At 42.9% G+C, this 13,367-nt stretch overlaps 1 protein-coding gene across 1 annotated transcript in view; it reads left to right on the top strand.

Moving 5' to 3' along the window:
• The first annotated feature begins 8,255 nt into the window (after nt 1-8,255).
• LOC131370094 (scavenger receptor cysteine-rich type 1 protein M130-like) overlaps nt 8,256-13,367 on the top strand; it is a 6,909-nt gene continuing 1,797 nt past the window's right edge. The window contains exons 1-8 of the mRNA XM_058417182.1: nt 8,256-8,313; nt 8,656-8,975; nt 10,517-10,826; nt 10,941-11,255; nt 11,340-11,666; nt 12,131-12,460; nt 12,671-12,976; nt 13,092-13,157. Of these exons, the coding sequence (XP_058273165.1) occupies nt 8,256-8,313; nt 8,656-8,975; nt 10,517-10,826; nt 10,941-11,255; nt 11,340-11,666; nt 12,131-12,460; nt 12,671-12,976; nt 13,092-13,157 (2,032 nt within the window). The remainder of the gene's footprint in view (nt 8,314-8,655; nt 8,976-10,516; nt 10,827-10,940; nt 11,256-11,339; nt 11,667-12,130; nt 12,461-12,670; nt 12,977-13,091; nt 13,158-13,367) is intronic.

Raw genomic sequence — 13,367 nt, 5'->3', positions numbered from 1 at the left:
TATCAGCAGAATCCTGTCTCTACACCACATGTACTCTAACTGCACATTTCCTCTCACACACATTGAGCTTATTTTTATTTATTTATTTTAAAGAAATAAATCACACTGGATTTGGGGGAAAATATTGCTCTAATCACTGAGTTTACATTGAGGTGTGTATTCTGTATTGAGGGATTTGATCAGGTCAGTGTGGAACTGGAGTCAGATTTTTGTAGTGAGTAGAACAGAATTTTTATTCCACGTTACTCAGTACTTCAGGTGTTGATATGGAATAGTGATTGCCCTGTTTAATTTGTGAGGATCAAGACACAGTCTGAGTGAGCCATTTTTCTTTTCAGTTACAACCAGACTGTTTACCCATTTTGTTGGCTCTACAACAGGTGCAATGAGGTCAGTCTGCACTAACGGTTCCAGCGTTTGCTTCACCAGCTCATCTTTAGTTTCAGGTATGGCGGCTCTCACTGACTCAATATGTTTGACCAGATTCAGTTGTTCACAGGCTGAATCAAAAACTCACTTCCACTGTTACATAAACAACACAACATTGCCCTCTAGCGGGACACTGATGTAACTTGCATTACTCACATTCAACTGCACATACTACACATTCTTGTTTAACTTAAAAATTCATTAATTTTGTACAATATTATTGTACAAATAATATTGGAAAAATTATGAGGAAGAAACCTTGAGAGGAACCAGACTCAAAAGGGAACCCATCCTCATTTGACTCCATGTGCATGTGACTCCACATGTGACTCCACCCTGTGCAGTTGCCCTACCCAGAAAAGTAAACAGTAGCTTTGTGAGGCACTCCACGAGACCTTGAACCACTATGCATTTGTCTACTTAGATGACATCCTGATCTTCAGTAATTCCCTGACAGAGCATGTGGTTCATGTTCGCCAGGTTTTACAACTCCTCCTTCAAAACAGTCTATACTCCTTCTTGGGGTTTGTTGTATCACAAAAGGGGTTGAGTATTGACGCAGCTAGAATCCAAGCCATCAAAGATTGGCTACAACCTACCTCCCTCCGTGCAGTCCAGCAGTTCCTAGGTTTTACTAACTACTTCCGCCATTTTTTAAAGAATTTTAGTACCCTGGCTAGCCCACTGTGTGCCCTGAACAAAAGGTCCCAGGGCAAATTTGTCTGGACGGTGTCGGAGAAATTACATAGATATCATACATCATACATTAGCCTAGATTTAAAATGCTCTGCTTAGTAGTAGTGGTTATCTATCACACATAAAATACACTATATTGCCAAAAGTATTCGCTCTCCTGCCTTGACTCGCATATGAACTTAAGTGACATCCCATTCCTAATCCATAGGGTTCAATATGACATCGGTCCACCCTTTGCAGCTATAACAGCTTCAACTCTTCTGGGAAGGCTGTCCACAAGGTTTAGGAGTGTGTTTATGGGAATTTTTGACCATTCTTCCAGAAGCGCATTTGTGAGGCCACACACTGATGGTGGACGAGAAGACCTGGCTCTCAGTCTCCGCTCTAATTCATCCCAAAGGTGTTCTATGGGGTTGAGGTCAGGACTCTGTGCAGGCCAGTCAAGTTCATCCACACCAGACTCTGTCATCCATGTCTTTATGGACCTTGCTTTGTGCACTGGTGCACAGTCATGTTGGAAGAGGAAGGGGCCAGCTCCAAACTGTTCCCACAAAGTTGAGAGCATGGAATTGTCCAAAATGTCTTGGTATGCTGAAGCATTCAGAGATCCTTTCACTGGAACTAAGGGGCCAAGCCCAGCTCCTGAAAAACAACCCCACACCATAATCCCCCCTCCACCAAATTTTACACTTGGCACAATGCAGTCAGACAAGTACCGTTCTCCTGGCAACCGCCAAACCCAGACTCGTCCATCAGATTGCCAGATGGAGAAGCGCGATTCGTCACTCCAGAGAACGCGTCTCCACTGCTCTAGAGTCCAGTGGCGGCGTGCTTTACACCACTGCATCCGACGCTTTGCATTGCACTTGGTGATGTATGACTTGGATGCAGCTGCTCGGCCATGGAAACCCATTCCATGAAGCTCTCTGTGCACTGTTCTTGAGCTAATCTGAAGGCCACATGAAGTTTGGAGGTCTTTAGCGATTGACTCTGCAGAAAGTTGGCGACCTCTTCGCACTATGCGCCTCAGCATCCGCTGACCCCGCTTCGTCAGTTTACGTGGCCTACCACTTCGTGGCTGAGTTGCTGTCGTTCCCAAACACTTCCACGTTCTTATAATACAGCTGACAGTTGACTGTGGAATATTTAGGAGTGAGGAAATTTCACGACTGGATTTGTTGCACAGGTGGCATCCTATCACAGTTCCACGCTGGAATTCACTGAGCTCCTGAGAGCGACCCACTCTTTCACAAATGTTTGTAAAAACAGTCTGCATGCCTAGGTGCTTGATTTTATACACCTGTGGCCATGGAAGTGATTGGAACACCTGATTCTGATTATTTGGATGGGTGAGCGAATACTTTTGGCAATATAGTGTATCTACCAAATATCCATCAAAACTATTTAGCTTCTGATTAGTAGTAGGCTTTTGAGTAATCAAATACCTATTAAATATCTATCAAAGTTATTTAGCTCCTGAATAGTAGAAAGCTTTTGAGTAAGGCAAAGAAGACTCATAAGACATTCATTAACATCATTTGTTTCATATTTTAGACAAATATAATCTCTGTATATTCTTCTCCTTCATTAGAAAAAGATAAATAAAAAATAAAACTAAATAATAATCATGCAGAACTAGTGCTGAGAAGGGTGAAATAGAGGGGATTTTTAGTGCTGAGAAGTGTGAAAAGTACAGGGATTTTCAGGGCCCAGAATAGAAGGTGAGAGGACATACGCTAGACATAACCTAGACATAACAGCATCTTGTCAGCGTCAGAATCTCTTAAAGAGAAGTACAGAAGTACCTTTAAATCCAGACATAGAGGGTTTACCAAGAACTAGATGCATGATTTTCTAAGAAATTGAAGCACATTTAAATGCAGAGATAGAAGCATGGTTTTCTAAGAAAAGCACATCTAATTTAAAACATCGAGAACATCAAGGTACGTGAGGTATGTGCACATCGTTGTAAACATCAAGGTAGGTATGTGCACAATGTTGCATACATCATGTACATGGAAGGTTGCAGTTGCATATCAGTTCTAGGAAAAATTCCGGGGAACATTGAGAGAAGGAACATTGATGTCATCAGAGGGAGGATGTTTTAATTAAGGGGGCAGTATGGGGACAAATACAAAATTATAGTAAGTATGTTAATTAAGGAAGGAGAGATTAAAAGTATACATACATTGAGTATAATGTGGAAATTTCTAGAAATATTTAAATTTGGAAGAGGAGGCGCCATGGGGCGTCTGAGGTATAAGACGAAGGGAATTTTTGGGGGGTTTTTTGAGACCAGCTGCTCTCCTCAGAAATGCATGTGATTGACTGCATGGCTGAATAAAGAAACCTGCTTCTTCTCATCTGCTGACTGAGATCTCCTTCATTCCGGCTAAGTATTGGATAGTTTATTGACTTTATGTGATAAGATTATTGAAATAATAGAAATAGGTACAATTAAAGATTCCACCCTGTGATATGTCCACTCGGAGGGGACTCTGAGTTCCGACAATGGGCAAAGCACAGCAAGCATTTGAGGCCTTAAAGGACAAGCTGATTTCAGCCCCTGTCCTTTGGATGCCTAACCCCAGGTCCCAATTTATAGTCAAGGTGGATGCCTCCAACATTGGGGTGGGAGCAGTCCTGTCCCAACATTCGGGCCCAAAAGGGGAACTGCATCCATGTGCATGATGTGGGGATCGTGAGCTCCTGACTGTTAAATTGGCCTTAGAGGAATGGAGACACTGGCTGGAGGGGGCCAGCCAACCATTCCTCATCCTCACTGATCACAAAAACCTGACCTACATCCAACAGGCCAAGTCTGAATCCACGACAGGCGATACGGTCCTTGTTCTTTGCCCGCTTTGAATTTACATTATCTTTTAAACCAGGGTCAAAGAACCTTAAGCCAGATGCACTTTCACGCCAGTGGGATCCTCCATCACCTGACCCTGCCCCCTAGCCCATAGTTCCATCTTACAAGATAGTGGCACCTTTACACTGGGGTTTGGAGGAGGTGGTCTGCTGGGCACTCCAGCAGGAGCCAGATCCAGGAGGAGGTCCACCAGGCAAGCTTTATGTTCCTCAGTCTGCCCGACCGCAGGGTCTCGCCTGGGGTCATACCTCTCCCTTTGCAGGGCACCCGGGGGCAATCCAGACTCTGGAATTCCTATGGTATAGGTTCTGGTGGCCTGCTATGGACAGGGCTGTTCGGGCCTATGTGGCAGCCTGCCAAACTTGAGCTTGTAATAAGGAGCCTCGGACCCGCCCACAGGGCCTGCTTCACCCTCTTTCCATACCATCTCGGCCTTGGTCTCACCTTTCTTTAGACTTTGTCACCGGCCTGCTGGTGTCTCAAGGGATGACAGTCATCCTTGTGGTGTTGGACCGATTCTCGAAGGCTGGTAAGTTTATCCCCCTTCCCAAATTTCCCTCAGCCAAAGAGACTGCAGCGCTCATCCTGCAGCATGTTGTCAGGACGATGGCTTCCCCACCAACTTGGCCTCAGACCGTGGTCCCCAGTTTGCCAGCCACTTTTGGAAAGACTTTTGCCGTTTGGTGGGTGCCACAGCCAGCCTGTCATCGGGGTTTCATCCTGAATCGAACGGCCAAACTGAGAGGGTAAACCAGGACCTGGAACGGTCCCTCCAGTGCTTTGCCTCCTCCAGTCCATCCACCCGGGCTAAACACCTAACACTCTGGCACTCGTCCTTGGACATGTCCCCTTTTGAGTGCCAGTTTGGCTATCCTCCACCCATGTTTGCCGAGAAGGAGGAGGAACTTAAATTGGCCTTGCTCATTAGGGATAAAATAGGATAAAATAGTGTAATTATAGAATTTAATAATTTATTCTTATTTCTAGTTAATTAGTTTTTTTTTTATTATTATTTTTCATTTTTCCCCTCCCTTTCTCTGTTTTCTTCTTTTGTAAAGCTGCTTTAAGACAATGTTCATTGTAAAAGGCGCTATACAAAATAAATTGAATTGAATTAAATTGAATTGAATTTGGGCTCCTGGCAGCAGAACAACTGGTAGGCCGGTATCGCAGGGTCTGGCAGAAGGCCAGGGCAGCACTGTAAGCTGATGTCCAGAAAAGCACCCGTGCGGCCAACCGCAAAAGACTTGTGGCTCCCATATTCTGTCCGTCCCACTCCATGAGAATTAATCCAACTTTTCACATGTCTAGGCTGAATCCGGTTCTCTGTAGTTCCCTGGCACCTACCACTGAGCCAGCCCCCCCTCTGTCGCGTATCATTGATGGATCCCCAGTCTTTACAGTACGGCGTATCTTGGACTCCCATGGTCATCGCTGGGGAGTACAGTATTTGGTGGACTGGGAGGGGTATGGTCCAGAGGAGCGCTCATGGGTGCCAGCTTGGCACATCCTAGACCCTGATCTTATCAGGGATTTTCGTAGGAGTTGGGGGATGACTCCTGGAATGTCAGGGGTCGTTCCTAGGGGCAGGGATACTGTAACGTCGTGGGTGCCTGCTTAGGCAAATCCGCGTTTACTGGCATGCCTCTTTATAGTGCTCAGCCCAGAGCAGACAATTAGGGCTGATGCATGGCACCTGTGCACGCTGTTATATAAACCTCAGGTTTTTACTCAGTCAACGTGCGGACATAGAATCTGTGCCAGGTATCAGAGGCAATAGGTTCCGAGAGGTAATTTCGGTATTAGAGTTACTCTCCTGAAAAGCTGTTGCTAAAGATAAAATTTAGAAAGTTGTGTACTGGCGTTGCAGGCTGAGAATCAGTCCACCGCTACTTCCTATTTAAGAAGTCAGACCCCGACTCTGTGAGGGAATTGTTCAAGCTGCCAAGACTTGGCCGTGACAAGCAGGGCTCTCTCCCACGCCTTGTGGCGTCTGTGTGCGCTGTCTGATGTGTACCCAACCCACCTTTTAATGTGCCTATCCCTGTTTCGTTTACATGGCTTGATAGTGTAGTGATTAGTGTATTGGGAAATTTAGTGTGGTGTTGAACCTCCCTGGTTTGCACCCTGCCTCAGGCAGTTTTCAGTTTTGTATTTCCTTTTGCCTATTTCTGCTCATTATTCCACCCGGCTCCCTGATTGAATCTTCTACCTGCTTTTATCCATCTGGATAACGGGTCTAGCTCGGTGCTCACCCCCTCCTTTAGTGCTGAGCCCTCCTTCCCAAAAACAGTTGTATTGTATACAGTGACAACAAAGTACCTTTCCTTAGATTTGGTTAAGTGTGGATGTCACCATCAGGCTCCATATTTACTGGGAATTGCAAACCAAATGTCACTATACTTGTACGAAGACAATAAATATCCTATTCTATTCTATTCTATTCTCAGGAACACACAGATAATGAGGACTTAATACTGAAATTACACACATTGCAAGTCCAGACATAAACACTATTCAGGAGTTGTGTTTGTGTTTTTGTTTATGGGTTTATATTTAATGGGTTATTTCTTGTGGATTTCTTTTTTGTATATTTTGTCACTTCTATCATTTCTCATAATTGTTATATTTAGCAGTTTATCAGTCTTCTTCTTCTTTCGGCTTTTCCCTTCAGGGGTCGCCACAGCGAATCATCTCTCTCCACCTATCCCTATCTTCTGCATCCTCAACACTTACACCCACTAACTTCATATCCTCATTTATTACATCCATATACCTCCTCCTTGGCCTTCCTCTTTTCCTCCTGCCTGGCAGCTCCATGTCCAACATTCTCCTACCAATATAGTCACTAGCCCTCCTCTGGACATGTCCAAACAATCTTAACCTGGCCTCTCTAACTTTGTCCCCCAAACGTCCAACATGAGCCGTCCCTCTGATGTACTCGTTCCTAATCCTGTCCAACCGTGTCCCTCCCAAAGAGAACCTCAAAATCTTCAGCTCTGCTACCTCCAGCAGTTTATTTAGCATTTAGCAGTTTATCAGTAATAATAATAATAATAATAATAATAATAATAATAATAATAATCCAGCAGCATCCTAACAGCGCCCTCAGCAGGTCAGTTAAGAGAATAAACACATTTCATGAAACAGAAATCTCACTTTGGAAATGCTTTACTGCCATCTAGTGGATGGAAAGTTTTAATGTTCTTAATCAACAATAATAATCAATTTTTACAATTATTATTGTTTATAATCCTGAAAACCAGAGTAAATGTGTGTATTTAATAATAAATATCTAATTACAAGTGAAATGATAAAAATTCTTGAATATAGTTAAAAATTTGTAAAATGTAAAAAAAAAATTAAATTATTAGTGAAAACATTTATAAACATCAATTAAAAAAAAGTCTAAAAATGGTTTAAATCATGTAATAATGTTGTAATGATTAATATCTGGTGTGTGTGTGTGTGTGTGTCTATGTGTGTGTGTGTGTAGAAGGGATGTTTAGCTGATGTAGTTACAGTGTGGTTTATCAGTGTGTGTATCTGCTCTGTGCAGCTGTCAGGCATTAATGCTGTACGACAGCCGAGTGTTTCCTCTCTCTGAAATCAGTGTGTGACCTCAGAGACGGGAGGCGGAGCTCTGTTCGTCAGTCACACACCTCAGAGACGGGAGGCGGAGCTCTGTTCATCAGTCACACACCTCAGAGACAGGAGGTGGAGCTCTGTTCATCAGTCACACACCTCAGAGACAGGAGGCGGAGCTCTGTTCATCAGTCACACACCTCAGAGACAGGAGGTGGAGCTCTGTTCATCAGTCACACACCTCAGAGACAGGAGGTGGAGCTCTGTTCATCAGTCACACACCTCAGAGACGGGAGGCGGAGCTCTGTTCATCAGTCACACACCTCAGAGACAGGAGGTGGAGCTCTGTTCATCAGTCACACACCTCAGAGATGGGAGGCGGAGCTCTGTTCATCAGTCACACACCTCAGAGACAGGAGGCGGAGCTCTGTTCATCAGCACTGACGTTATTTTGATATATATGGAGAAAGTGAAAGATGCCTCGTCTGATTTGTTATTGAGGCTGTGTGATGATTTCCTCTCATCTTTCTAATAAGGTAACAGTGAGTGTGATTGGCTGTCTCTCTCTCTCTCTGTCTGTCTCTCTGTAGGGGGCTGAGTGAGGAGATACACTTCTCTCAGTCTCTCTGGGTGAGTGGAGGTGAACACATCGTGTACAGTGAGGAGGGAGATGGAAATCTGTCTGACTTTTATTCTTCTCTCATCCACACTCACACTCACAGCAGCTGGTAAGTTCACACTGATTATTCACACCAAAACATCACACACTTCTCACTTTAACAGTAGGGATGAGTTTTAATCATGAAATTTCCTGGACTGATTGTAACTTTATAAACAGTGAAATAGATTTTTATAGAATTTAAAAAGCTGTACATGAGCGTACACACATCATCATCAGTGTTTGTTCTGAGGCATCACTTATAAAATCAGCTCCAGATTAATGTTTAGAGTTTAGACATGATTTATTGCATGTATTACAACTTAACATAAGACAGTGTGTGTTTGTGTGTGTGTGTCCAAAAACAGCAGTAGAAATAAAATCCCTCTCTCTCTCTCTCTTTCTCTCTCAGACAGTGTGAGGTTGGTGAATGGTGGAAGTCGCTGTGCTGGGAAAGTGGAGGTTCTTCAGGATGGACAGTGGGGAACAGTGTGTAGCATTGGCTGGGATATGAAAGATGCTGCAGTAGTATGTAGAGAACTGAATTGTGGGCAGCCTGTAAATGTGCGGTATACTTCTCAATTTGGAAACGGATCAGGACCAATCTGGATGGTTGGTGTGGACTGTAGTGGATCAGAGTCGACACTGAAGGACTGTGTGTCAGCAGGGCGTGGGGACAGTTCTGGCTGTGAGCATGTTCTTGATGCTGGAGTCACTTGCTCAGGTAAACTGGTTTTAATCATAAAATGTAATATATGTTCTAGAAAATATCCTGATCAACACAACCAATGTTTAAGTTCTAAAATAAATAACATAATAAATATATAATATATATAATATATAGAATAAAAAATAATAAAATAAAATAATAGAAGACTCTTTCATTCTTTTCAATTATTCCAAAAATTCATGGGTTATGCATGTGTATAGTAATAGATTATCGATAAAGTTTGATGAACTTCTGCTTTAAAAATTCACACTTTTTTTTATAATTTAACTGAACCAACAAATTAAAATAACTCTTTAAAGACATGTTAAAATACATTATATCCAGTTACATGACATTGACTTAGTGTCTTGTGGCTTCATTAAGTGAACATGTTTAACTGTTAGAGCGTGATATAAAAATGTAAAATAACAGCATGTGCTGGATCAAGTGCTATTCCCTGTGCTACTGATTATTGAGTGTGGAAGCCATTTTAAAAAAATAAAATAAAATCAGTCATTAATGTCATCTTTACAACTACAATATATTATTTAGTGTCCTTCAATTCTTCATGTATTAGCGTATTAGTTTAAAAAGTGTCATTTTCTGTGGTCTACCTGCTGTTGATGAACCCATAATACTGAGTTAAGAAGCTGCAGAACACGACTCTGAATACGAAGAATTTTCCCTGTTTACATGTTGATGTTCCTTTTGGACTTAAGTCACTGATTCTGAATACGGCCCACTGTAATAGTTGTGACTCTTGAACACTATTTCTGTAACTTTAATGTTCATTATGACTTCACCACTTAAATATCTGTGTTTTAATGTAGATCATGAAGCTGAGAATAGTGATGACACCATTACAGCTGATCAGAAGACAGTTATACTGACAGGTATGATAATAATGTGACAGAACTGTAATTTCAGTGATGAACACAGTCATAAATAACATCCAAGTGGATTTACTGTCATTGTTTACAAAGAGAACAAAGAACCAGAGTGTGATGCTGATACCATGTCTCTATACACATCTGTACATCTCTCTCTCTCTCTCTCTCTCAGACAGTGTGAGGTTGGTGAATGGTGGAAGTCGCTGTGCTGGGAGAGTGGAGGTTCTTCATGATGGACAGTGGGGAACAGTGTGTGGTTCTGCCTGGGATATGAAAGATGCCGCAGTGGTTTGTGGACAGCTGCGCTGTGGGGAGCCTGTAGATGTGCATTACTGGGCTCACTTTGGGCAAGGATCAGGAGAAATTTGGATATATGATTTGTACTGTGGAGGATCTGAGTTGACGCTGAACAATTGTAGCTCACAAGGCGGACATTTGTGTGTACATTTGATGGATGCTGGAGTCACCTGTTTAGGTAAACTGCTGGACTTAGGAAAAAAACCCTTACAGTTGCTTACATTATGAACATAATTATAATTCCAAAAATACATCAATTTTTACCAAAATGTAGATTCATTTTTTTACATATAAATCATTTTGGAACCAATTTGTAAAGATTTCTTTTTATTTATAATTTGCACAATGTTTACACAATTAAATAAAACACAGGTCAGAGTTTGAGACTCACTGCTGGTCCTCACCGGTGCTCTGGGAGAGTGGAGGTGTTTCATGGAGGTTCCTGGTCCACAGTGTGTGATGCTGACTTTGACCAGCAGGATGCAGAGGTTGTGTGTCGAGAGCTGGACTGTGGGATTCCTGTGGAGGTTCTGGGATCAGCTGCTTTTGGACGAGGGGAGGGTCAGGTGTGGACAGAGGAGCTTCAGTGTAGAGGAACTGAATCTGAGATTTACTTCTGTCCAACATCATCTTCACTCAAACACTCACACTGTTCCCATGACAACGATGTGGGATTAATATGTTCTGGTTAAGTATCATGATGTAACTTCTGTTTAAATAGAGACCACATAGCTGTCCATCAAACTTTAAGGTTCCTGTGTTAATGTTCCTCTTTCACTGAGCTCTCGGCTGTTTGTTCAGGTCACACAGAGGCGCGGCTGGTGAACGGACCGGACTCCTGTTCTGGTCGAGTGGAGCTCCAGTACCTCGGTGAGTGGGGCACAGTTTGTGATGTAGGCTGGGATATGAGAGCTGCAGATGTTCTGTGTGCACAGCTGGATTGTGGGAGTGCTGTGGCTGTGGTGGAGGTGGACTGGTTTGGGGAGGGGAGTGGCCACATCTGGGCTGATGTGTTTGATTGTCAGGGGAAGGAGACACACCTATCACGATGTGGTGTCTCATCATGGAGTCGAGCTGCATGCTCTCATAAACACGACGCTGGAGTCATCTGTAATGGTGAGATATTAACATCACGTACACCACGTTACTGAATAAAGTCAGAGTTCATTAGAATATTTAAATGATGTTCTTCTGCTTCAGGATCATCCATGGTGTTTCATGAGGGGCGAGTGCGGTTGTCTGGAGGGAGAGAGTGTCAGGGGGAGGTGGAGATTTATTTCAGGCAGCACTGGAGGAGAGTTCTCCTGGACTCGTGGAGTCTGTCTGAGGCGTCTGTGCTCTGCAGACAGCTGGGCTGTGGCTCTGTGCTGAACTACCGCTCCTCTCCATCCACCACTGAACACAAACACATGTGTGTAACGGGTTTCAGCTGCTCTGGGAGTGAAGCTCATCTGGGGAACTGCAGCAGGCCACAAGCTGAACCTGTCAACTGCAGCTCTGGGGAACAGCTCTACATCACCTGCTCAGGTAAACACCTACAGATGAGCAGACATGTACAAAACCAGAGCTTTAAAATGTAGTTTAAGAAACAGAGCTCGATCAGGAGGAAAGTAGTTGTTAACATGTTAATTAAAAAAACAATTATTTTATAGTTCATGACGACAGAACAAACATTTTCTCTGTCTTTCCTGAACTATAAATGTTTAGATTTACATATTTACTCTCTCTCATTTACTTGTTAGTTCCTGGGGGACAGGACAGTTAATAGTTATCTTATTAATAATCATTTTAACTGATATTGACACTTATGGTGCTGTTTTCAAAAGTTTTTAATATGCAATTAAAGTGTGTGTGTGTGTGTGTGCGTGTCTGTGTGTGTATGTGTGTGTGTGTTTGTGTGTGTGTTTGTGTGTGTGTGTGTGTGTGTGTTTGTGTGTGTGTGCGCATGTGTGTGTGTGCGTGTGTGTGTGCGTGTGTGTGTGTGTGTGTGTGTGTGTGTAATAAAGGCCCCCGCTCCATCAGGTTGGTTGGTTCTGGGGGAGACTGTGCAGGAAGGCTGGAGGTTTTCCACAGCGGCTCGTGGGGGACAGTGTGTGATGACTCGTGGGATATTGAGGATGCCCAGGTGGTGTGCAGACAGCTGCAGTGTGGAGTGGCCCTCAGTACCCACATACCAGCCTGGTTTGGTCCTGGAACTGGGTCCATATGGCTGAATGAGGTGGAGTGTGAGGGGAACGAGACGTCCCTGTGGAACTGCAGATTTCAGCTGTGTGAAGAGGGTGAATGTGGACACCATGAGGACGTAGGAGTCGTCTGCTCAGGTACAGTGTGATGACTGACAATAAACCTGTTAGATATGTATATGTTTTATTTCATAATGTTCCTGAAATTCAACATGATAGTAAGGACTTGTTTATAAATGTAATCCATCTAGAATATATTTTTCCATAAAGATAATATTACACATATTTAACTGTGTCGATAAAACAGGACATTTTCAGATGAAGTGTAAGTCGTCCTTCTCTCTCCAGAGTTTAAAGAGATCCGACTCTCAGAGGGCTGTGAGGGGAATCTGGAAGTGTTCTACAATGGAACCTGGGGTAATGTGTGTTACAATCAGATGGAACAAGAAACAGGAGATATGGTGTGTCGAGAGCTGAACTGTGGAAGACTAAAGCTTTTAGACTCAACCATAGCGAGAGTTGAATCTGCTCCTAATTGGCTGGATGAACTGAAATGTAGGAAACACGACTCTAATCTGTGGCAGTGTCCATCTTCACCCTGGGGACAGAACAGATGTGATAATCGTGATGAAGTGGCTCGTATTACCTGCACAGGTAAGAGGATTCTCTCTCTCTACTAGTTTATATATTACTGTAGAATTTGTGTAAATATTTCAGCTATAAAATAAGAATGAGAGAAAAGTCTGTTTCATGTGTTTTATTACTGCAGAAGATGGAACGTCTCTACGTACTCATGGGACATGTTCATCATTTCCTCTTCAGAAATACTGCTCAAGTAAGGACACTTAAATCTGTCATGTGTTGAGGAAAGAGTTACTGTTTCCTCCCAGAAGTTGATCATTTTCCTATAACAGCGTGTCCTGAAGGGTGTTATTTCTCTCAGAACACAGCAATGAACTAACAGTTGTATTTTTTATTTAAAGGATGATATGCCATGCATTTTATCCATTTCCAGTTTCATTTAATGATGTTGAATAAAACATTT

This window comes from Hemibagrus wyckioides, linkage group LG19, assembly GCF_019097595.1.
Source record: "Hemibagrus wyckioides isolate EC202008001 linkage group LG19, SWU_Hwy_1.0, whole genome shotgun sequence".
NCBI lineage: Eukaryota > Metazoa > Chordata > Actinopteri > Siluriformes > Bagridae > Hemibagrus > Hemibagrus wyckioides.
The sequence above is the reverse complement of the archived record's forward strand: the minus strand, read 5'-3'. Positions and strand labels throughout refer to the sequence as shown.